Source organism: Ammospiza nelsoni, chromosome 1, assembly GCF_027579445.1.
Source record: "Ammospiza nelsoni isolate bAmmNel1 chromosome 1, bAmmNel1.pri, whole genome shotgun sequence".
NCBI classification, from domain to species: domain Eukaryota; kingdom Metazoa; phylum Chordata; class Aves; order Passeriformes; family Passerellidae; genus Ammospiza; species Ammospiza nelsoni.
The window spans coordinates 5,110,713-5,133,033 of NC_080633.1; the positions used below are offsets into that span (position 1 = coordinate 5,110,713).

Below are 22,321 nucleotides of genomic sequence, written 5' to 3' on the forward strand. Positions count from 1 at the left end.
ATATTATATATTATATATATTATATATATTATATTATATTATATATTTATATTATATATTATATATTATGTATTATATATTATGTAGTATATAGTATGTAGTATGTAGTAGATATTATATAGTATATGTATAGACATATATATATGTCTATTTCATATATATGATATATATAATACATATTATATATATCGTATATATTATATATATCATAGATATTAATATATATTTTCATATAATATATTCATATATGTGAATATATATTTTCATGTATATGTGAAAACATATATTCAGATATATATTTTCATATATATGTGAAAATACATGTGCTGAGCCACAGGGAGCGAGGGAAGCGAGCTCGCCGCTGCCCTGCAGGGATGCGGGACGGGACGTGCCGGTCCCTCGGGATGCGCTGGGGGCGGACACGGCGATCGGAGCAGGACGGCTCCTCCCCGGCAGGGCGGGATGAGGGGCCGGGCAGAGGGGCACGGAGCCGGCCCGGGTGAGGTGGGAGAGGCCACACGGAGGGAACATGTCGGGCACAGCGGGCACGGCCATCTGCGTGCTGCGCTGCGACCTGCGCGCCCACGATAACCAGGTAGGAGCGCCGCGGGTTGGGGCAGGGACAGCGCCGGTGTTTGGGGCAGGATGGGGAGGGATTCTCCTGCATCCCGCCCCGGCAGCTCTCACGGCCCGCTCTGTGTTTCCAGGTGCTGCACTGGGCTCAGCACAACGCTGATTTTGTGGTTCCCCTCTACTGCTTCGACCCGCGGCACTACCTGGGCACCCACTGCTACAGCTGGCCCAAGACGGGGCCATACAGGCTCAGGTTTTTGCTGGAAAGTGTGAAGGATCTAAGGGAAACACTCAAGAAAAAAGGAAGGTAGTTGAGAAAGCACCGTGCAAATAATACATTTCTATTCTCCTTTTCTTTTTCAACACATACCTGTGCTGTGACTCGGATCATGTGCTCTGGGCTCAGGTGGTGGCTGATTTCAGAGATATTTCAGAGAGCCACAGCCCTTGTGTTAGATACAGCAGGGTCCCGTGTGTAGCCCCTGCTGTGGTCACCTGCAGGGGACTAAGAGCCATCCTGGCTCTGTGCCACATGGGTTTTGTTTCTCAGGTATCCCTGAGATGATGAGTGTCAGCCTTGAGTGCTTTGCCCAGAGTGCTGACAGTGGGAAACACAAACAGCAGAATTTTGGTGGGCAGTTACAGCAGCCACTGTGGCCAGGAGCCTTCCTTGTCCCTGGAGAGCTTTCCCTGGGAGCTGGCTTGAGACAGACCAGCATGGAGCCTGGCCTTTGAGACTGGAGAGTTACATTTTCTTATGTCCTGTCCTGCTAAACCCAGGCTCTAGACTCAGATATCCTTGTTTATGATGCCAGGGCCTGAAGAATCCACTACCAGATAATATCTGGCTTTGCAGAGCAAAAGATCATGGAGTGATAGAATAGTTTGGGTCAGAAGGGAACTTTAAGGGCTATCCAGTCTAGTCCCCCTGCAATGAGATCTTCAGCCAGATCAGGTTCAGAGCCCTGTTCAGTCTTACCTTGAATATTTCCAGGGATGGGATAACCTCTCTGAGAAACTTGGACAAGGTGGATCAGCCAGCCCTTGAATCTCTTTAGTGTGTGAGGATAAACAGATTCACTTTTAGGTAACAGCCTGGCTTTGTGCCCAGTCATTCTTTCTAAGGCATCCAGAGTGGCAGAAATGTGTTTGACACAAACTAAGCCCCAGAGGCTTACAAACTGTGTTCAGGGGCTCCTAAAAAATGCAGGCTGGTCAAATCCTGTCTGCCTGCCCCCACACAGTGTTTGTGCTCCATAGAAAACTAGGACACAAGTGCCTGCCTGGGCTGGCATGATGGCCTCTTGTGCACATAAATAACAATAACATCAAACTTGTTTCAGGGCAGTATTTTGTATTTTAGTACCCTGGTTGTGAGGAAGGGGAAGCCGGAAGATGTGGTCTGTGATCTGATTACTCAGCTGGGCTCTGTCACTGCTGTGGTTTTCCATGAAGAGGTAAGGGAAATACTCCAGTGACACAGTTAAAAGATAAAATCATGCTGTGAAGGTTTCTTCCACGACCGAGTGGTGATGCAGATCCTGTGTGTTCAGAGCCTTTCTTGGCTGTGGTGTTGTTAACCTTGGGTAGTTCCTGGGATAGGGATTCCCTGCGTGGGAGTCCTCGATGGGGCAGAGGGAGGAAGGTGATGTGCAGAAGCATGAGGAGGGCAAGACCAGAGTGTTTGTGCATGTTGAGCTGCATTTGTGCAGCCCTGGCCTCACTCTTTTGTTCTCCCTAGGCCACTCAGGAGGAGCTGGATGTGGAGAAGGGGCTGTGCCAGGTGTGTGGGCAGCATGGGGTGAAGGTTCAGACGTTTTGGGGCTCCACGCTGTATCATCGGGATGACCTCCCCTTCAGGCCTATTGACAGGTGGGCTGCTCTGTGCTAGCACCCCTCCACTGTCCCTTGTGTTTCTCACTCAGGAGGGCTCCCAGTCCTCTGGTCACACAGGGAAAGGACCTATTAGTCCTTCTGTTTCTACTTTTATGGGGCAGTGCTGTTGTGATCAGGCACACAATGGGGAAGCAACACATTCAGTCCTCTGCACCTGTAGGATTTATGCTTCTGTATGTATAAAGCCAAGATGTGTGACCATTCATTAAGGGGCTGGAAAAGACCTCTAAGATCATAAAATCAAACCATTAACTAAGCCAAGCCTACCAATAAACCATGTCCTTCAATGCCACATCTGCACATCTTTTAAATCCTTCAGGGACAGTGACTCCACCACTTCCCTGGACAGCTTGTTCCAGCCTGACCACCCTTTCTGTGAAGAAACTTTTCCTAATATCCAATCTAAACTTCACCTGAAGCAGCTTTACAGAACCATTAAATGGCTTGGTTTGGAAGGGACCTAAGAGATGATTTACTTCCAACCCCTCCTTGATGTGTGTGTACTCTTACTGCTCCCTCAGTAGTCACCTGAAGTGTGGTGGATGGAGTTGAGTGATTCATGGTATTCTGGAAAATATATGTAATAAGGGCAGACAAGTCAGGCCATGAAAATGCCTGTTTTTCTCCTTTGAGGCACCAGGAGAATGTAGATTTTTACACTGACATCAGCTGTGTTACTCAGAAGTTAGGTGAGATAAATCTGGCTCTCACGGATTTCCCCACCAGGGCACACCTTAAATTGAAAAGGCACAATTTGCATCAGAAGCAGAAAGAAATTGGTGGCTGTTAGCCCCGGGGGCATCTCCTTATTGTGCCTGGCAGTGTTCAAAGGGGCATCACAAAGGTGAGAGGACAGCCTGGAATGTTGATCCTGCTCCTGAGGAGGGGGTGTGTGGTGAGTGGGGGTGCAGGGCAGTGACCTGGCTGCTCCCATCTCTGCAGGTTGCCTGATGTCTACACCCACTTCAGAAAAGCTCTGGAATCCGGGGCCAGGGTCCGGCCAACCCTGTGGATGCCGGATCAGCTAAAGCCCCTGGCTCCAGGGCTGCAAGAGGGGAGCATCCCTACAATGGAGGATTTCGGGCAGAAGGGTGAGAAAACTTAATTTGGAAGTTGTTCTAATGAAATCTTACTTAGATTCTGTCCTTTAAAAATATCCTGCTTAGGTCTGTTTTGAAAAATGTGGTTTACAAAGTGAATAATTTCCTGCTGCTCCAGATTGCCAGATGTTCAGCCAGGCTGAATCAGGTACCTAAACCAAACATCTTGCAGTGCATATTATATTCTGTCACAGAAAACAAATCTTCTGTAAAAATGCAGAGGCAGCTAGTGCCTGAGAGATGCATGAAATGTAGTCCCTAAAGGTGATTGGATTATCATGGCCCTTTCAGTCTGGGAGGTGCTGTAGAAGAATCTGTCTTTAGTTGCAGGGTTAGGCAGATATTTGTCTTCAAATTAAAAGAGAGTAGATTTAGATTAGATGAGAGGAAGAAATTCTTCCCTGTGAGGGTGGTGAGGCCCTGGCACAGGGTACCCAGAGGAGCTGTGTATGTGCCATCCCTGGAAGTGTTCAAGGCCAGGCTGAACAGGGCTTGGAGCAACCTGGGACAGTGGAAGGTGTCCGTGTCCATGGCAGGAGCTTGGATCTAGATGATCTTTAATGTCCCTTCCAACCCAAACCATTCTGTGATTCTGTGATATGTCTCTTGCTGAAAACCAAAACACAGAGGCAGTGGTTGCCCTTCAAACTGTCATTAAGCCTCAGTTCACCCACTCTGCAAACACAGGTGAAACCCCTGTATGGGAATTTCCTACCCTGCAGCTGGGTAGAAAACATCCTTAGTGATTTTTAATATGTTTGATATGACCCTTATTTTAGAGGAAAACCACACAATCTTTTATGCCCTTTAAGCAGACATCCCCATTGCTGAACATCCCTGGATTTTAAGCTCCCTGCCTTTGAGATGCTTTTCCAGGGGGTAACAAGGTGTTGGTGTTTTCTGTGGCAGATCCTGTGACTGATCCCAGAACAGCCTTTCCCTGCAGTGGAGGAGAGACCCAGGCTTTGATGAGGCTGCAATATTATTTTTGGGACACGGTAACTCTTACATTTCCTTGCCTACATCCTCCCCCTTGTACACATGGCTGTGCAAGTGGGTGAGGCTGCAATTTCACTTCCTAGTAATATTTCCTTAGCTCCCATATAAAACTTGACCAAGGAGGGAATTAGCATTATTTCAGTTTTTCAGAGAGACTAAACTAGACCAAAAAAGAAGTCATCTGGGACTGGGGAACGTAACCAAATACTTAGGAACCTACTTTACTGGCCATCTCTCTGAAGTATTTTTTCCATTAACTTCTGGGACTGGGGACGAAATTTTTTAGCTGCTTTACCTTAATTTGCTCCTTCTATGCTAATGTCCCACATAATCAGCAATGTAGTTCCTCTGTTTGGAGGAGTGAAAAGTGGCCTGAGGGGCTGGAATTGCAACTGGGGTGAGGAACAGCTGACCCAAGTTCTGCCTGCAGTTATAAATAGTAGCAGGTTTCTGTAGTCTGGTTTGAAATCTTGCAGCCAATAATGACAGCTACCATTTGTTTCCTTGCTTTGGTGGAGTGAAGCTCCTGCTGACTGCATTTTGTCAGACAGTTTTTGAATTTCTTTCTGGTCTAGTTTGAGGAACTGTCTTGAATTTGCCATGTCTGAATTCAAAGGTAGATATGCTGATTTCCAACAGCATCAGACCCCAAGCAGTTTTCTGGATAAAGGAGGGAGCACCTCTCCAGCCGAGATGGGTTAAAAGTGTGGTGTGGGACAGCCCCCAGGGCATCCTTTCAGCTGTGTTTCCCAAATTCCTGCATTCCTTTGCTTTTGGGGAGCATTGTCCTGGTTTAAGCCCATAAGGCAGCTCAGCCCTACAGCAGCTGCTCCCTCAGTTCCTGCCAGTGAGATGGAGGAGAGATTCAGAAGGATTAAAGTGAGGAAGGTCACTTTAATGTTGAGTTAAAGACCATTTAATAGGGAAAGCAAAAGCTGTGTGCACAGGCAAAGCAAGGTGAGGATTCATTTAATTCTTCCCACCAGTGGGCAGGTGTTCAGCCATCCCCAGGAAAGCAGGGCTCCATCAGTGTTCTTTGAAAAGACAAATGGCATCACTCCAAACATCCTGACTTTCAGCTTTATATGCTGAGCATGACATCATATGGTCTAAAACACCCTTGGGTCAGCTGGGGTCGGCTGTCCCAGCTGTGTCCTCTTCCAAATCCTTGTGCACCCCCAGCCTACTCAGGGTGGGGTGGTGAGAGAAGCAGAAAAGGCCTTGAGGCTGTGGGAGCTGTGCTCAGCAGTAAGGAAAACATTGGTGTGCTCTCTGCACTGTTTTCAGCACAAATCCAAAACAACCCTAGATTAGCTGCAATGGAGAAAATTAACTCCATCCCAACCAAAATGAGTACAAGTGGGCATAGCTTTTGCTCTTGGTCAAGCATTTATATAATCAGAGCTGGAAAACCTGTTCCTTCTTTTTTTGTAATGCAAATATTGAGCTACAACAGCCCTTTAGCAGTTGTAACCTGTGCAGTGAAGGTGATCAAGGAGAGGTTGGTCTTCCCTGTGTCCTCTGCATGGTCCATGGAGTGCTCAGAGCATGGAATATCTGCCTCCTGCTGTAAATGTGTGAGGCACAGAAACAGCAGTGGTCAGAGTTCCTGCAGCTGAGTGCTGGGGGCTGTCACATATGGAGGGGTTTCATAGTTGGTTTGTAAGTGAAGTTGAGTTAATAGAAGAAGTAACAATTGATGATTTTGAGTGTATCTATAGCAAAGAAGAAGACAAGGTTGTTAGCATGAGACTAGATTAGAAAAGATACATAAAAATTTTTGTAAGCTAGACTACGTGTTTAAGTAGATGTGTATACATGGTTTATTAAATTTTTGTAAAACTTTTACTAATTATATTAACGCTAACTGTTTTGCACCAGTAAATATAATACATTGTTGTAATGTAGTTAATGACTTAAAATTACACTTTATTAAGAGTATATAAGGTAGAAAACACAGAAAATAAAACCTTTTTATTGTGAGAGTAAGAGTCCCACTGGTTCTATAACCCCCAAACAAGCAGCCACAAGGCTCCCAGTTCCACTGGTGCTTTTCAGTGGGTTTATGGTCCAGAATCAGATGGGGCTGGGCTGGGCAGGGAGCAGCACAGCCAGGTGCACAGTGCTTGTGGATAGAAAGGTGCTGTAGGCTGGAGCAGGGAGCACAGCTTGTGACACACCCCAGAGCTGGAATGAAGACTGCTGCCCTGATTCCTGCCTGTGTGCTGGGGGCAGGAATTGGCAGCGGTGCAATCCTTGCAGGCAGCCGTGAGAGGGAGCCCAGCCCTGCCAGATTGCTCTGGCTGCAGAAGGAAAGAACATTTAGCAGGTTGCTTGTAAAGTATTGAAACCTTTTGTTCTTTTGCTCTCACAGAATCTGGTTGCTTCTTACAAGGAGACTCGGAATGGGCTGGTGGGGATGGATTACTCCACGAAATTTGCACCATGGTAAAGATTTTTGTTGAGACTGGGAAATCCTTTTCTGTTTCCATCCCAAACAGGTGTTACCTGTCTGCTGAGTGCTGCTGGGCATGGGTAGGGGTCTAGGTGTGGTTCTTTTGGCCCTTTTTATGGTGGTAGAGCAGCTCTGAGGCTGCACTTCCCTGGAACTGCTGCAGTGAGGCAGAACTGTGCTGGGAGCACATAGGGGACAGGGAGCAGGAGGGACTCAGCATTTGCCTTTGGCTTTGTGCTGCTTTGTGTGGGAAGGGAAAGGCAGGGAGGCAGCACAGTTTCAACCTAATCCTAATTTCCTGAATAGTTTGGGGCAGGTCACCCCACCTCACTGCCATTCTGCAAGGTGAAGAGACACTTCTGGTTATTCCTGCTGGAAAGAATCTTTTGTGTGGGTAAATATTTTGATTTTTAATTAGGGGCTTTAGTCCCTGGTGCTGGAAGAGACAGAGTTAATTCCAGACTGGAATTGAAGCAGCAACAGAGCCCAGTTCAGCCTAAAGTGAGAGCATCTGGATTCTCCCCACAGAATGCAATGAGAACCAAATTTCAGAGGCTGTTACAGGTTGGGATTTCGTTTCTGAGCTTTGTGCTGTGATGGTTGCAGTGGATGGCTCCATCTGGTGGCACTTCGGGATCCCAGGACTGTTGGCTCTGTGGAAGTTTGTTATTTGTGGCCTCCACTTGAGTTTTTCCAAGCGGGCCATTTGCTCAGAGCAAACAGTTCTGATCTGCCTGCCCCAAAATGTTCCTCTGTCACATAATCAAAATCAGAGCAGTTCAGCTTGCAGCCAGTCATTCCCATGTCATGCTGGCCTTTAGAGCTGATCAACAATTAAAGGAAAACTCCTCAAAGTCTTTCTTTCTGTTTTCCACAATTCATTAGAACATCCAGTGTTTCCACAAGCTGTGGTGGAAATGGCAGTAAAATGCATTTCTAGGAAAAGCAAGGTAAAATCTGTTCTTGATCACCCTGTATGATGGGGCTGGAGTCTGCAAGTTCTTTCCTGTCTTGCAACAGCACTGATTTGGAACAAATGGAATGGCCCAGGGGGTTGAAATGGCAGAGCAGACTTTTATTCCCTAGTTTTCCTGCCAGGGCTCAGATTTTCAGCAGTCACTTAACCTTGTGTGGTTGCTCAAATGAGCCACTGAGGTTCTGCAGGAAAAGGAGCCCTGGGCATAGGATCAGGGGCTTTGTGGCAAAAGGGCAGGTAGAACATGTGATGCAGAGGATGACATTTGAGATTCTTTTCTGGGTGTGTCATTGGGTTTGTTAAATCATTTAGGCAAAACTCATCAAACTTGAGCAAAGTGATTTATCTCCATAGCTTGAAATGATTTATCTCCATAGCTTGGAGACTCCTGTAAGAGTCATACTCCAGGAAGGAGAGGATCTTAATTCTTGGAAGGGAATTCTCTCTCTTGAAGAGTTGCAGAGAGGTTACAACTTAACTAAAGCCATTTAGGAAGTCAGGGGCAGCACTGCAAGCTGAAAAAAGTTTTTAGACCACAACTCTAGAGACAAAACTGCCCCTCTGCTCCCTCTGAGCTGACAGCAAGCTGTCAGTGCTGTGTGGCATTCAGGACATCATTCCTCTGCTTTCAGGCTGGCACTGGGCTGCATCTCACCTCGATACATCTATGAGCAGATCCAGAAGTATGAGACAGAGAGAACAGCAAATCAGAGCACATACTGGTATGTCTTTGCACCATCAGCATGGCTCGTTTTCTCTGAAAAGGAACCTGGTATTTCATGCACAGAATAGTGATTTGTTAACTCTGTAATTAATGTTTGTTTTTCCTCTGCCTGCTGGCTGGTTCCTCTGGGTTGCACTGTAGTTCTCTTTCAGTACAGATTTATTAGTCTGTCTTTGACACCCAGGGGCTTTAGGCATTTTGTAAGTAAAGATTATGAATGCCAGTTGTCATTATTATTGCTGGGAAATCTTGGTTCATGATTTTTGAACACAATCTCAGCAAATCAGCACCATCCATCTCTGTGTTCTTATGGGCTAAATGAGAAGGAGGAATATTTACAAATAAAAGCCAAAGGGTTTCTCAGAGTGAGGAAATGAGCCCAAAAGTCTCAGTGACTGTAATTTGTGTAAATCTCATGGTGTTTGAAGGTCCCATGGCCACAAGTCCAGCAAGTGGCTCTGTGTTTGCTCAGCTACCTGGCCATGACCACCACATCAGAACAGAGGGGAAGAGGGCACTGGGATCTGGGTTTAATGCATCCCATCTTGTGACCCATGCTCTTCCTCACCTCTCAGTTCATCCATCCCTGGGCTGGCCTTGAACTTGTTCAGCTCTGCCCAGACACTGTGAATCAGAACCTGGAGCTCTGATAGAGAAACAGGGTCATGGTAGAAACAGGTAGAGCCTGGCCTGACACTAGACCTGGATGGGAAAAATCCCAAACCATAACGTCTGTGCAAACTCTAAAACTAAATATTCATTTTGGTTTGTGACATTTGCAACATGTCAAACAGCACAGTGTTTGGTGAGGAGCAGGCAGAACGCTGCCAGCCATTCTGGCCAAAATGCTCAGTTTCATTAAAATTCAAATTACAGATAAAATATCAACACCCATGAAGTGTATGTTTGGGGTTTTTTTTACTTCAAAGACAGTTAAGAGAGGAAAGATTTCAAGAAATGAAAATACTCCTGTTTTCCATCTTACAGTCAGCCAGCCTGCTGGCAGCTGGCATGCCATGGTGATTTTAGCATTTTAAAGTGTTCAGTAATTATAAAAATGAAGTTGTCAAGCTCCCAGGAAGTCAATTGTACAATGAAGTACAGGTCATGGTGGCTGCACATTGAACCTCAGTGTTATGACACTGTTATTTAGGATTTGGACAGTGTCCTGTTCATGTTGGACATTACGAAGACTTTCTTGTCTGAAAGGATGATTAGACATGGGAGTGGATTTCCCTGGAGGGTGGTGGAGTCACTGTCCCTGAAGGTATTTAAGGAAAGACCGGACTTGGTGCCATGGTCTGGTTGACACTGTGGTGTTTGGTCAGAGCTGGGCCTGGATGGTCTCAGAGGTCTTTTCCACCTTGATTCCCTAATTCTGTGATTCTGTTCTGTAACCAGATCATCCAGAAGGATCTTGTCAGCCTAAAAATCAGCTGAGCAGAGAGCTTCCCATATGGCATAGAGTTGAAGCAGGTTTCTGAGGTTGATGTGCCATCATTTTATAAGAAGCTCTTTTTATATAAAAGATGTTATATAAAACTGTCCTTTTTTTCTATGGGCCTAGCACCTGATCTAATGGGCTGGAGCACTGTAAACCAGTTTTGAAAGGTGTCTTAGAGTCCTTTGCCAAGGTAATTGCTTAAATCAACACAAATAAATCAACACAAAGCTCTCAGGAATGTGCTGATGTGCTCATTCCTGCGGAAGTGTGAAGCTCAGTCAGGCCCTCGCCCTGCTCTGGGGAGAATTACACCCCAGCAGGGATGGAGGAGGAACATGTTTCCTGAAACTGCTCCTGCACATGAGCTAAGGAAAGCTTCCCAAGTGATTCATGCAGAGTTTGCTTTCCCTGTAATCCAGGCAAACAGGCTTGGGGAGAGAACTGCTGTCACAGGGAAGATCCCTGAAATCCCTCGTGTCACCACATTTCTCTTCACAGAGAAAAGCAAGGCACAATTCTTCCCAAGAATATTTCTGGGTTTCACATTCTCTGAACCTCAGGGAAAGGAAAAACAATTCTTATCATTTGCTGTGCCCGTGTTTGTGCCAAAGTAGAATGCAATGTGGAGATTGTTTACCCAGAGTGATGGTGTTTTGTTCCTTGCCTATCAGGGCCAGGTGTGTGTGTGTGTGTGTGTTGGGACTGTCAGTGACAGTCACGAGATTCTGTGCAGTGTGTGCAGAGTGGAGTGCTTGGCAGATTCAGTTTAGATGTAATGTAATATAGTGTAATACAGTATAGAATAAAATATATATAGAATATAGTATAATAAAGTATATATATATTGTATGTAGTATATATACATATACTATATATATTGTATATATACATACTACATATATAAAGTATATATTTTTATAGATATTATATATAAAAATATATTAAAAGTATGTATATAGTATATATACACTATATATATACTATATATATATAAGTATATATATAGATATATAATATAGTATAATAAAGTAATTAATCAGCCTTCTGATATCAATGGAGTCCTCCTCATCGTTTCTCCCTGCCACAGGGGATATCCTGTTACAATAACCTTGTTGTGAATAAACTCCACAGTGTTAATGGTGGGTTGTATGGAAGCAAAATCTTTGTTCAGTTATCATATCTGAGCCACAGTGAAATACTGAGATGGTTTTGTGTTTCAGGGTCCTGTTTGAACTGCTGTGGAGGGATTACTTTCGGTTTGTGGCCCTGAAGTATGGCAGAAGGATTTTCTCATTAAGAGGTGTGTATGGATCACCACATTTAGGAGGGTCAGGTCCTCTCTTACAACAGGGAAAGTAAGAGAAGAGGCTGTTTGTAGCATTCACATTTTCTGAAAAAAACCCTTCACACAGGATTTTTCTCCTGGGAAGCTGAGAAGCCTCAGAGAAAAGGAAAACAATTCTTATCTCATTTGCTTCTCCTGTGTTTTGCTCATGTGGAATGTGTTTGGAGATTGTTTACCCACAGGTGATTGTTTCATTGGATTCTGCTGTGAGTTGTTTTCACTCTTTGGTCAATCAGGGCCAAACTGTGTCAAGACTCTAGAAAGAGTCACGAGTTTTCATTATTATCTTTATAGCATTTAGTAAGTATCCTTTCTGTATTCTTTAGTATAGTTAGTATAGTATTCTTTAATATAATATAGTATTATAGAATAATAAATTAGCCTTCTGAGCACATGGAGTCAGATTCATCATTCCTCCCTTTGTTGGGGCATTCCCAACAAATACAATAGCTGTTGGCATTGAGTTGTACAAATGTTCTTCTCGTGGTGCTTGTGTCACCACCCTGGGATGCTGCTGGGAGCTCTCTGTTAGCACAGAAATGCCTCAGCACCACAGTGCTGGACACTGATCCTCAAATCTGATTAGGTGCAGGGAGTGTTATTGACAGTATTATTTTCTAGTATTATTTTTTAGTATTATTTGTGGGAAACAGCAGCACAAGGAGAATGAAGATGCTGTTTCCAGACACATTCCACCTTTCAGCAGAATCCAGGCTTCAGGCTTGCCTGAGTTCTCCAGAGGACCTAGGACAGAGCAGGAACTGACCCAGCAGGGTGAATCCCAAGAAACCAGATACTGAACTACGTAGGAATCAGAATGAGATCTGGCTCCAGCCCCAGTGACAGGAGTGTGCCTGTGAAATGGGATCTGAGCACTCAGTACACAACAAATACCCAGTCCCTGTGTCAGGAGACCCTGCAGGTGATGCCTGTGCTGGGGGAGCTGCTCTGCAGGGCATGCAGCCCTGGCTTAGATGCTCCAGGGCAGCCTGCCTGGCATCCAGAGGGTCACATCTCCCTCAGCATCTGTGTCACATCTGCCAGGCCTGTGTGGCTGTTCTGATAGCACTGGGTGCCAGTGGAGGCCTGATCTGGAATGTTTGTAGCTAGAACTGAGTTGTCCCTGCTGCCTCTGCTGCATTGCACAGAAGGCTGTAATTGCCACTGCATCCTGCAAACATGAAATCATTCCTCTCATCTTCTCCTATCCCGTTTGCAGGGGCAAAGTGTTACCTGAGGCTTCTGCCAGGTAATTCTGGGTGTAGTACCTGCTACAGAAATAGATTTCACGTAAACTTTGTCCTGGAGTAAAGCTGAAAAAGAAAATAACAGCATGGGCCAGAGCACATCTCCACTTGTGAGGTCTGAGTCACTTTTAATTAAAAAAGGAAAGAAAAGCAAACATCAGCAAAACAAATAAACAATATCTAATAGGCCTTGAGCACCCTCTGTGTGCAAAAGACACCCCTTTGTAACACTGGAGAGGAGGAACGGATCATCTCTAAACCTGTGCAGAAGGTTTGTTTGTGATGGCACTGAGAGGCTTCACCCTCACTCCTTGTGTCAACCAAGCTCCCCTGGCTGTGTTGTGGTCTGAGTAGCTGCCTGTGTCAGTATTTCTTCATCAGCAGGTCATTATTTTCCTCCACAGGGCTTCAAAGTAAAGAGATCCCCTGGAAAAAGGACCTTCAGCTCTTCAGCTGTTGGAAAGGTCAGTAGGAACCTCAGGTTTGGCTGGCTGTGTTTTGTTCTCCAGCTGTCTGTTGGGGCTCACAGATCAGGTCTCCGTAGGGTGCTGCCAGCATGGCCAGGGCTGGCATTTAAACTGGCATCACCAGGGTATGAATGTGTGTGGCCTCCCTTCCCAGACTGACACTGATCAGCCCACAGGGTGACCCTGCTTTGTGAGGTGCACTGCAGGTAGATTTTGCTGCCCAGGAGAGAGTGTTTGTGACCTCCTGGTCCCTTCTGTTTAGTCACACAGAGGCTGACCAGCCCTTCTTATCAATATTGGCTTGCCATGCCTGCTGTGTTTGGTTCTGTTTGCTTTTGGTTACAAGGTTAAAACAGATTTACACTAAATCTAAGTCATGTTTTGTAATCCCACAGTTTTTTCTTGAGCTGTTACAACTTTGTTGCTGTAACATGAATAGCAGGCATAATATCTCAAGACTTGGAGGGACAAACAGATTAAAGTATTAGAACCAGTGCAGTACACACCTCTGTATCTTTTCTCATGTTAGTGCCATATGTACCCATTTGCACACAGGATAAAATAAATCACCCAGGCACAGTAAATCTTTTCCTTAACAACAGACAAACTCTGCTTTTCAGGTACTAACCCTGGGGGATTTGTCCAGTACATCCCTCTGTAAGTCACCTGTCAAGAATCTTTCTGTTCTTGGCCCATCTCACTATTGTCTGCATATTTATTTTACTCTGCAAAATTCCCTGCAACCCACCTGATTGCTTTTCCAGTCTGAGATTTTTCTGTACTTTTCTTTTTTCTTCTTGCCAAAACTTAACTCCCCAGATTAATTTTCAGTACTAATTTAACTTCCAGTGCATCTTAGTGGCTGCACTCCAATTAAACCACACTGAAATCTCTCCCTGCTGCTGTGCCCTGGCACTGTTGTGGAAATGGCTGTGAAACATGAGCACAGGCTGGTTTTTGAGTGCCCAAAAGCATCCTGATAGCCCAGTGCTGTGTTTTGTCTCTGCAGAGGGCAGAACTGGGGTTCCTTTTGTGGATGCCAACATGAGGGAGCTGAGTGCCACGGGCTTCATGTCGAACAGAGGGCGGCAGAACGTCGCCAGCTTCCTCACCAAGGACCTGGGGCTGGACTGGAGGATGGGGGCAGAATGGTTTGAATCCCTGCTGGTAAGATTGAGCCCTTTGTGAGCCTGGAGTTTAATGGCAGGCAGGAGGACAGCCCTGATTTATAAGAAAGGTGATGAATAATTTTCAGGCTGATACGAGACTCTGTAGATACTTTTTGCAGGGTGTGAGCTTCCCAAAGCTCACCTAAGTAAAAGGAATTTTGCCACACTGGAGCTGCCACCAACAAAAATGCAGCTAGGAAGTTTGCAGTAAGCTTTGATCCCCTGTGCAGGGTTTTAGCCAGAGATCTGTTGCACTTGACAAAAACTTTCAAACCTGAATTATGCTGACAATGCTCTGATTTGCTCAGCCCAGAGGCTGGGGAGGAGGGCAGCCCAGAAATAGAACATGGAAAGCAGTGTGTGCTGGCACAGTGTCTGTGCATTGGTGGCTGTGGACTCGGAGCCAGCTAGACAAGCACAGGCAAGCAGGGACAATGGCTGGATCAGCTTCCACTGAGCTCCACCCTGGCTGGAGGCATCCTTCTTCATTCTGGGCTGTTGCAGGCCTCCCTGCCAACTGGAGCACCAGTTCCTCTCATATATCCTTCAGCAGCTGTGTGAGCTCAGTTAAATAGCTGGGTCACTTTTCTGACCCCAGTCCCCATGGATTCTCATGGTACTGACTGAAAAAGGCCAAATATTCACATCAGGCTCACATTAAAGGTCTTATCTGTGGGATACAGGAGGTGACTGGCAATCAGAAAACTTCCCACTCACTTGGAGTGCTGGATGGGCAGAGAAAGCCCAGTTGCCTTGCCAATATCTGCAGTTAAAAGAGATTTTTTTGTGAATGTATTTTTTTTTTAAACTTCCTTGGAGCTGGGATCTGACATGCCTTTGGCTGCAGGAGGAAAATCTGGGTGCTCTCCCATACCAGTGCTGTGAGTAGCAGTGGGCTTGGACAACAACACAGTGCAGGACTTCAGGATCCTCCAGAAAGGGGTTTGGGGAGCTCCATGCAGTGATGCTTTTCCAGACAAGAGCAAGAGTCTTCCACAAGTGTGTCCTATTCCACAAGTGAGGAAGACCTGGAAGGGCTCACACAAGAAAGATGCTGCCTGTGTTATCTACATTTATTCTTAAGGACATGAATCTCAGCCTTGCTGAAGCAGAATATATCACACTGCACTGACCCTTTCACCAAGGGAAGCCCCAGGTGCTGATGGCCACTGTGGGTTGGTGTGGCACAGGCTGATCCTTGTGCCCTTTGGTTCCATCTGGGTGGCATCCCCAGAGCAGCACACAGGAGACGTCAGCTTGGTGGGGAACACATGCCTGTAGAAGGTAGAGGCAGTACAGAACTGAACTGGTCTCACTTGCCTCTAAAAAAAGGAAAGCAATGCCTGTTTCATCTCTAATACTGCCAGCAAAGGCCCACCAAGTGTTTGTGTGTACTATCCACACCAGACAGGCAGGGAAACTGAGGCATGAGCTCTCTGCAGCCTGCTGGAGCCAGGGGAAAGGCCAGAGACCACTGATGTCCTGAACTGAGAATATCTCAGCTCTGACTTCATTGATTTCATTCCCAGGGTCAGGCCCCAAGGAAAGGCAGAGAAACAAACAGAAGAGAATGCCAGGAAGGGGCAAGGCTGAGGGGGAAATGAGCCTGCCTCCTCCAGTCCCCCTTGGATTTGCCCTCACCTCCCACACAGGCTTTCCTGCATGTTAATCACACAATCAGGCCTCCAATGGCATCTTTCTTCCCTCCTTATCTCACCAGCTGGAGGAAGTGAGTTGGGAAGGGGAAGCCTGGTGCACAGGGAGCAGAGCTGGCTGCTCACCCTGACCCCAGCTCTGCAGAGAAAGGGCAGCTTGACAGAGCCCATTCCCTGAGCCTTCTGCCATCCTGGAGCATTGAGCTCCTCACTCCAAGGAGAGGCTGAGATCTTGGAAACATCTCTCTGTGGACTGGTTACTGCTGTGGCTGCAGTGAAGAGAGAAGAGAACAGCACTGAACCAGCTCTTTTTGTCACAGTGCTTTTGCAGTACAGACACCCCTAGGAATGCTCAGAGATCCCAAACCCTCCTTGCTATCACTTCCACTCCCCTCCTGAGCAGGGTTTGGATTGTCCTACAACTGGAAAACTTCTGGTGTTGGATTTAAGCCACCCTGCCCAGCTGAAGAGCACTCAGATAGGATCATCTTCTGCTCTCAGTTGTGCTTGTTTCAAAAGCCCTGATCCATTTTATATAAGCATCCTTGAGAGTTTTTATTTGTTTAGAGAAGGAATAACTTGACAATGGGAGAAAACTGCAGTGTTTGTATTGTTTGCATCCTCATATAAACTGTGTGGTTTGTCTGCACAGTCTGAGTTGGACTTCTCTCCAAACTGCCTAGTAGGATCAGCAGAGATGATTTGGCAATGTGTGGTGTCTGGGTAACTGGTCAGAAAGAATTTTCTCTCATATTTGAATACTTTATTTTGGAATATGAGCATTCAAATGCTGTGGCTACTTGTGAAGTCTGCCAAATTGTGGCAGAAAGAGAAAGATTTTCCTTTAAAAGGAAGTAAACTGGGAATGACTCTGGTTGGACTTTTATCTGTTTTCTGACCTAAGGATCATGATCTGAATTAGTCTGGGAAGCTGATCCTAGGCTAAAAAGCAGTCATGCAGGTCCTTTCCTGAGCCAGATGCCTGTACCAGCATGGGGGAGCTCTGACCACCCCAGTCTGGCTGGAGTGAATCCCATGCAAGGAATTTTCCCCCTGAGCTAAAGAATGGATGAGAAGATTGACCAAGGGCCAGCCCAGCTCTTCTGACAGTTTTCTCCCTCTGTTCTCAAGGTGGATTATGATGTTTGCAGCAATTATGGCAACTGGTTATACAGCGCTGGCATTGGCAACGACCCACGGGAGAACAGGAAGTTTAACATGATCAAACAAGGCCTGGATTACGATGGGAATGTGAGTCTTGGGTGGCTGCTTTGCAGGGGTGAGGGCAGGCAAGGACATGTGGTGTTTTAGGGAGCAGAGGAGATCAATGTGCTGTGTGGATGCAAAACCAGTTCTTGTGTCTCCTGGCCAGCAGTTGGGCGGGTTCCTTGGTTTGTACAGGACAATGTAATTTAACAACTCCAGGGATATCCCCACACCCTCCCTGGTCAGTGTGTTAAGTGTTTCATCACTATTTCTTCCAAGTCACAGCCACATTTCATCAGAACATCACACAGAAACTTCCCTGAGCACAGAGCAGCTTTTTGGAGAACTCAGGAGTTACCTGAGAGAACCATTCCTTGAGAGGTGCTGAAGAGTAGATTAAACCTGTGACTCCTCTGACTGTCCTCTCTGAAACTGCAGATAAATTTCCCTTTTCTGTGGTATTCACATGTCCTCTGAGCAGAGATTTAGCTTTCTCAGGATTTTCCTGAGAGAAGCTGTGAGAGAGGCGGAGAAAAGAATGTTAAAAATAATTCTTATCTCATGTGCTGCTCCTGTGTTTGTGCCCATGTGTTCTGAAGATTGTTTACCTGAGGTGATTGCTTGATTGGATTCTGGTGATGGTGTTTTGGATTTGTTGACCAATTGTATCCGTGTGTGTGTTGAGACTCTTGGGCAGAGTCACTGGTTTTCTATTTAGTTAGTTAGTGATAATTCTTGTTAGTGTGATATAGTGTAATATAGTTATAGTATAATAAAGTAATTAATTAGCCTTCTAATATCATGAAGTTCTACATCCCATTCTTGCTGCCCATTGGGCATTGTAGCACTGATACTTTCCATGTGCTTAGCCAGTATTCACAAGTGCATTCCCTGTTTCCACATTATTCCTTAGCTTCACATCAGGCTGTGCTGTTGTCTTTTGGCACTGTAGCTGGCAGGATTTAACAAGAAATCAGAAATTGGTCCTAGTAGAGGACACAGCAGTAGAGTTAATAGGAGAGGTTCAGGAGCACAAGAGTGTGCAGCTGAGCTAGCCATCCTATTTTCCTTCAGTCACAGGAAACTTCTTGGGGGTGACTTAATTTCAGGATGTCCTAAACAGGACAGATGAACAGTGCTGAAAATGCACCTTTGCCTCCCTCCTGTGCCTGCAGCATGAGCATGGGAGAAGAGCTCCAGCATCCAGGTGTCTCTTTAGGCACTAACTCTGGGTGGAGGATTTAGCAAATGGGGCTAAGCCTGGAAATCTGGCTGCTCTCTTTCCCATTAACAAAGAGCCTAGCTGGGAAGCACTTAGGGATTGTCACTGAATGGATCCTGTCCTGTTGGTTCTGTTTGCAGGGGGATTATGTCAGGCTGTGGGTGCCAGAGCTGCAGGGCATAAAGGGAGCAGACATCCACACCCCCTGGGCACTGAGCAGTGCTGCTCTCTCCCAGGCAGGAGTAACTCTGGGTGAGACCTACCCACAGCCCGTGGTGACAGCCCCAGAGTGGAGCCGACACATCCACCAGAGGCCTGTGAGTACTGGGAGGGCTGGGATGGGCTGGGAGGCTCCAGGGGCTGCTCTGCATCAGCCTCTGACTTCTGCTCTTCTTTCTCAGGTGTAAAGGGAAAAAAGTTCTTTTAATGCAAGCTCACATTGCATCACAGCCGGGACTGTACAGCCAGGATTATTTAGCTCTCTGTCCTACCCACTGTGGTGAAGTTTTTCCTAATATCCAACCTACACCTTCCCAGTCTTAAGCTACATCAGGGAAGGTGTAGGTTGGATATTAGGAAGAAGTTTTTCACCAAAAGAATAATAAAGTAGTGGGATGCTCTTGCCAGGGAGGTGGTAGAATCACCATCTCTGGATGTGTTTAGAAAAAGACTGGACATGGCACTTGGTGCTACAGTCTAGGTGAGGTGTTAGGGCATAGGATGGACTTGATGATCTTAGAGGTCTCTTCCAACCTCACTTTTCTGTGATGTAAATTTTTGCTTCTTCTCTGTCCTTTGTATAGTCAGCAGGGCTTAGCCACAGCATGTCCTTCTGAGCATTCCTGGCAGCCCCACCAGAGGGACGGGGTTTCTCCAGGACCTCCACTGGTGTGACCACCCCCAATACAGGTGAACAGAAGAGAAACAACCCAGTTTCTCTGGATTGTTCTGTCCTTTCTGTTCAGGAGGTAGAAGTAAAAACAACCAGCTTCCTGCTTGAGTGCATCCAAACTGGAGTCAGCAAGACCTGTAAATATAGGGACTGCTCCTTGCACTTTGATTTTTGAGTGTATCTTCTCTTTAAAATGGGGGCAGAATGAGTTCTTGATCCTGCAACATGTCAAGGCTTTTATCTGCTGGCTGGAATGCTGTTATTGGAGGAAATGGGTATGGAAGGAAATGGATGTAACCAAGGGTTGTGTATAAGAGTGTTCAGCATTTTGCCTTTCCCCCATGCATCTACCCTGCCTCCTCCTGATTGAGGATACTTTGTGGAGGCTCAAATTTAGGGATTGCACCAAGTCAGTGAAGAATGAAGCATGCCCCCATTTTAGGTTTTAATCCCAAGGTGCAGTACCAAATTTTTAGGCCAGATTCCTTTGCCATGAGTGGGGAGTGGGAGGTTTTGTGGAAGCAAAGCCTTCTGCTTCACCCATGCTGTTGGAGGACCTGGATTAGTGACCTCCTGGGATGAGAGAAAGGACTCTGCAGGAGCACTTAGTGAGATACCAGTTTGAGGCAGTGATGAAATTAAAGCCAAAAAGCTTCTCCATCAGGCAAAAGTTCAATTTTGATCAACTCACTTTACCAGAAACCCTGGTATCCTAAATCCCAGCCTAGAGCAGTGTCTGTCAGGCCTTCCTGCCTTTTTGAGTGAACTTGGGAGGCAGAAGTTCCATGTGCACATTCTCCTGGATGTGACCAAATCCACTCTGCAGCATCAGTAAATATCTCACTGTTCCTTGTCATTTGCCACAGGGAGGAAGTCCCCATCCCAGGGCCAGCAAGAGGGGACCAGCACAGCACAAGGGCAGAGGGATAGATTTTTACTTCTCTCGCAAGAAGGATGCTTGCTGAAGGCTGAAGGAGTGCTCAGCAGGAGGTTTTGCTGCTGAGAGTGCCTGGATAATCACCTTGAACAAGCTAAAGATACAGGTTTGGCATGGTAAAATAACACAGGGTCTGCCTGTCTGGTGTTCCCAGGGACACTCACTGGGTGTGGGTGTTTGGAGGTTGTGTATTAGCACCTCTCCTTACAGTGGTTTATGTGGCAGGTGTTTTCAGTCAGAACTGAAACTTCTTATGCTTATTTTTAATTTATTACAGTTTTAAACACACCAATCGTTGTGCAGTTAAAAGTTTTGCTGCTGGAATATTTTATCTTCCTCATTTCCACAGAGCTCCACAGATAGAGACTGCAGGGGATGTTCTTTTACTGTGCCTCCTGCAGTATTTTGGAGAAGCACTGTGTTCCTCCTGAAAACTTCCTTGCATGTTGGTTTGGTATCATCCTGGAAGCTGAAAAATGTTCAGTTCATAGCCAAGAATTGTGTTTTGTACTTGGCATCAAAACCAGTTTGAAATGGATCCTCAACCGGTTTTAGGATTTTATTTTTATGCAGAATGTTGTACTTGCTGGAAGAGTTTGGGAATTTGGAGATGGCCATATTTGTGCTGTCATGGACCATTGTCATCTGAGGGGAGCCCAGATCTGAACACTTTGACCACCGAAGATGGGACGTGGTTCTGGATTTATTGCTACTAGAGATCCACTGGGCCTGTTCTGTAAAGAATAACTGCAATACTGTAAAATCTCTGATTGCTCTGGGTTGATGGGTTCAGGTCTGGGTGAGAAATAAACAGACATTTGGCACACATTTTGTTGTGCCAAAAGCAGAAAAACCAAGTGATTTTGAACATAAGCCCTGTCAGGGCCACATTAACAATTCTATATTTGTTGTATTTGGGGCCTGGGCAGGAGGGCAAGAACGTAGCCAAGGTGATTTGGGGTGGAATAGTGTGAAACAGCTTTAGTGACAGCATTGTTCTCTCTGGCATAAGTGTCTCACACAGCACAGATCCCTGTCCAGGCCACTCCAGAGGGCAGGGCACTACGTTTGGACAAAGCCCAGCTGGAGAACCACACAATCAGTTTTTTGGAAAACTCCTCTGAGATCATCGAGTCCAACCTGTGACCCAGCATCACCATCTCAACTGATTGCCACATCCAGTCTTTTTCCTTAACAGCTCCAGGGATGGTGATTCCACCACCTCTCTGGGGAAACCCCTTCCAATGTAATCATCCTTTCTGTGAAAAAAATATTCCTGATGTCCAGCCTGAACTTATCCAGCACAGTTTAAGACTGTCATCCTGCCCTGTCATTTATTACCTGGGAGAAGAGGCCAGCCCAAACCTGCCTACAATGTCCTGTGAGGAGGGATTTTTAGAGGGTGATAATGTATCCCCAATGGCATTATTTTCTCCACATTAAACACCCCCCAGCTCCCTTGGCCAGTCTCTATAGGATATGTCCTTCAGACCATTCCCTAGCTCCATTCCTTCTCTGGACTCTCTCCACTCCCTGAATGCCCCTCCTGACTTGAGCCCAGAGCCGGGCACAGCACTCGAGGTGCGGAGCACAGGGGAACCATCACTGCCCTGCTCCTGCTCCCACACGGTCCCGATACCGACCCGTCCGGCCCCGCACCGTGAGGGCGGGAGGGCAGAGAGGGAGCCCCGAACCGTGAGGGAGGCAGGGAGGGCGGGCAGAGAGTGAGCCCCGCACCGTGAGGGAGGGCGGGCAGAGAGTGAGCTCCGCACCGTGAGGGAGGGCGGGCAGCGAGAGCCCCGCACCGTCCGGGAGGGCGGGCGGATGGACGGAGTGAGCCCCGCACCGTGAGGGAGGCAGGGAGGGCGGGCGGGGCAGAGAGGGAGCCCCGCATCGTGAGGGAGGTAGGGCAGGCACAGAGAGCCCCGCACCGGGAGGGAGGGCGGGCGGGCGGGCGGGCGGGAAGAGAGAGCCCCCTGGGGGCGGTGGAGAGGCGGGGCGAGCCGGGAAGCGA

General features: G+C 46.6%; 1 protein-coding gene across 3 annotated transcripts; it reads left to right on the forward strand.

The window, feature by feature from the left end:
* The first annotated feature begins 501 nt into the window (after nucleotides 1–501).
* LOC132076879 (cryptochrome DASH-like) lies at nucleotides 502–21,604 on the forward strand. 3 transcript variants are annotated; one of them, XM_059478271.1, is made up of 14 exons: nucleotides 502–595; nucleotides 681–880; nucleotides 1,937–2,030; nucleotides 2,315–2,445; nucleotides 3,412–3,560; nucleotides 4,479–4,567; nucleotides 6,943–7,016; nucleotides 8,632–8,721; nucleotides 11,388–11,467; nucleotides 13,164–13,223; nucleotides 14,236–14,393; nucleotides 17,182–17,301; nucleotides 18,619–18,795; nucleotides 20,237–21,604. In XM_059478271.1, the coding sequence occupies exons 1-14, from the start codon at nucleotides 530–532 to the stop codon at nucleotides 20,333–20,335; spliced, it is 1,587 nt and encodes a 528-aa protein (XP_059334254.1). In that variant the 5' UTR covers nucleotides 502–529; the 3' UTR covers nucleotides 20,336–21,604. The 3 variants fall into 3 exon arrangements, with proteins under 3 accessions (XP_059334254.1, XP_059334273.1, XP_059334264.1); XM_059478290.1 differs by lacking the exon at nucleotides 20,237–21,604 and adding an exon at nucleotides 19,282–19,463; XM_059478281.1 differs by having other exon boundaries at nucleotides 528–595; nucleotides 708–880.
* The last annotated feature ends 717 nt before the right edge of the window (nucleotides 21,605–22,321 follow it).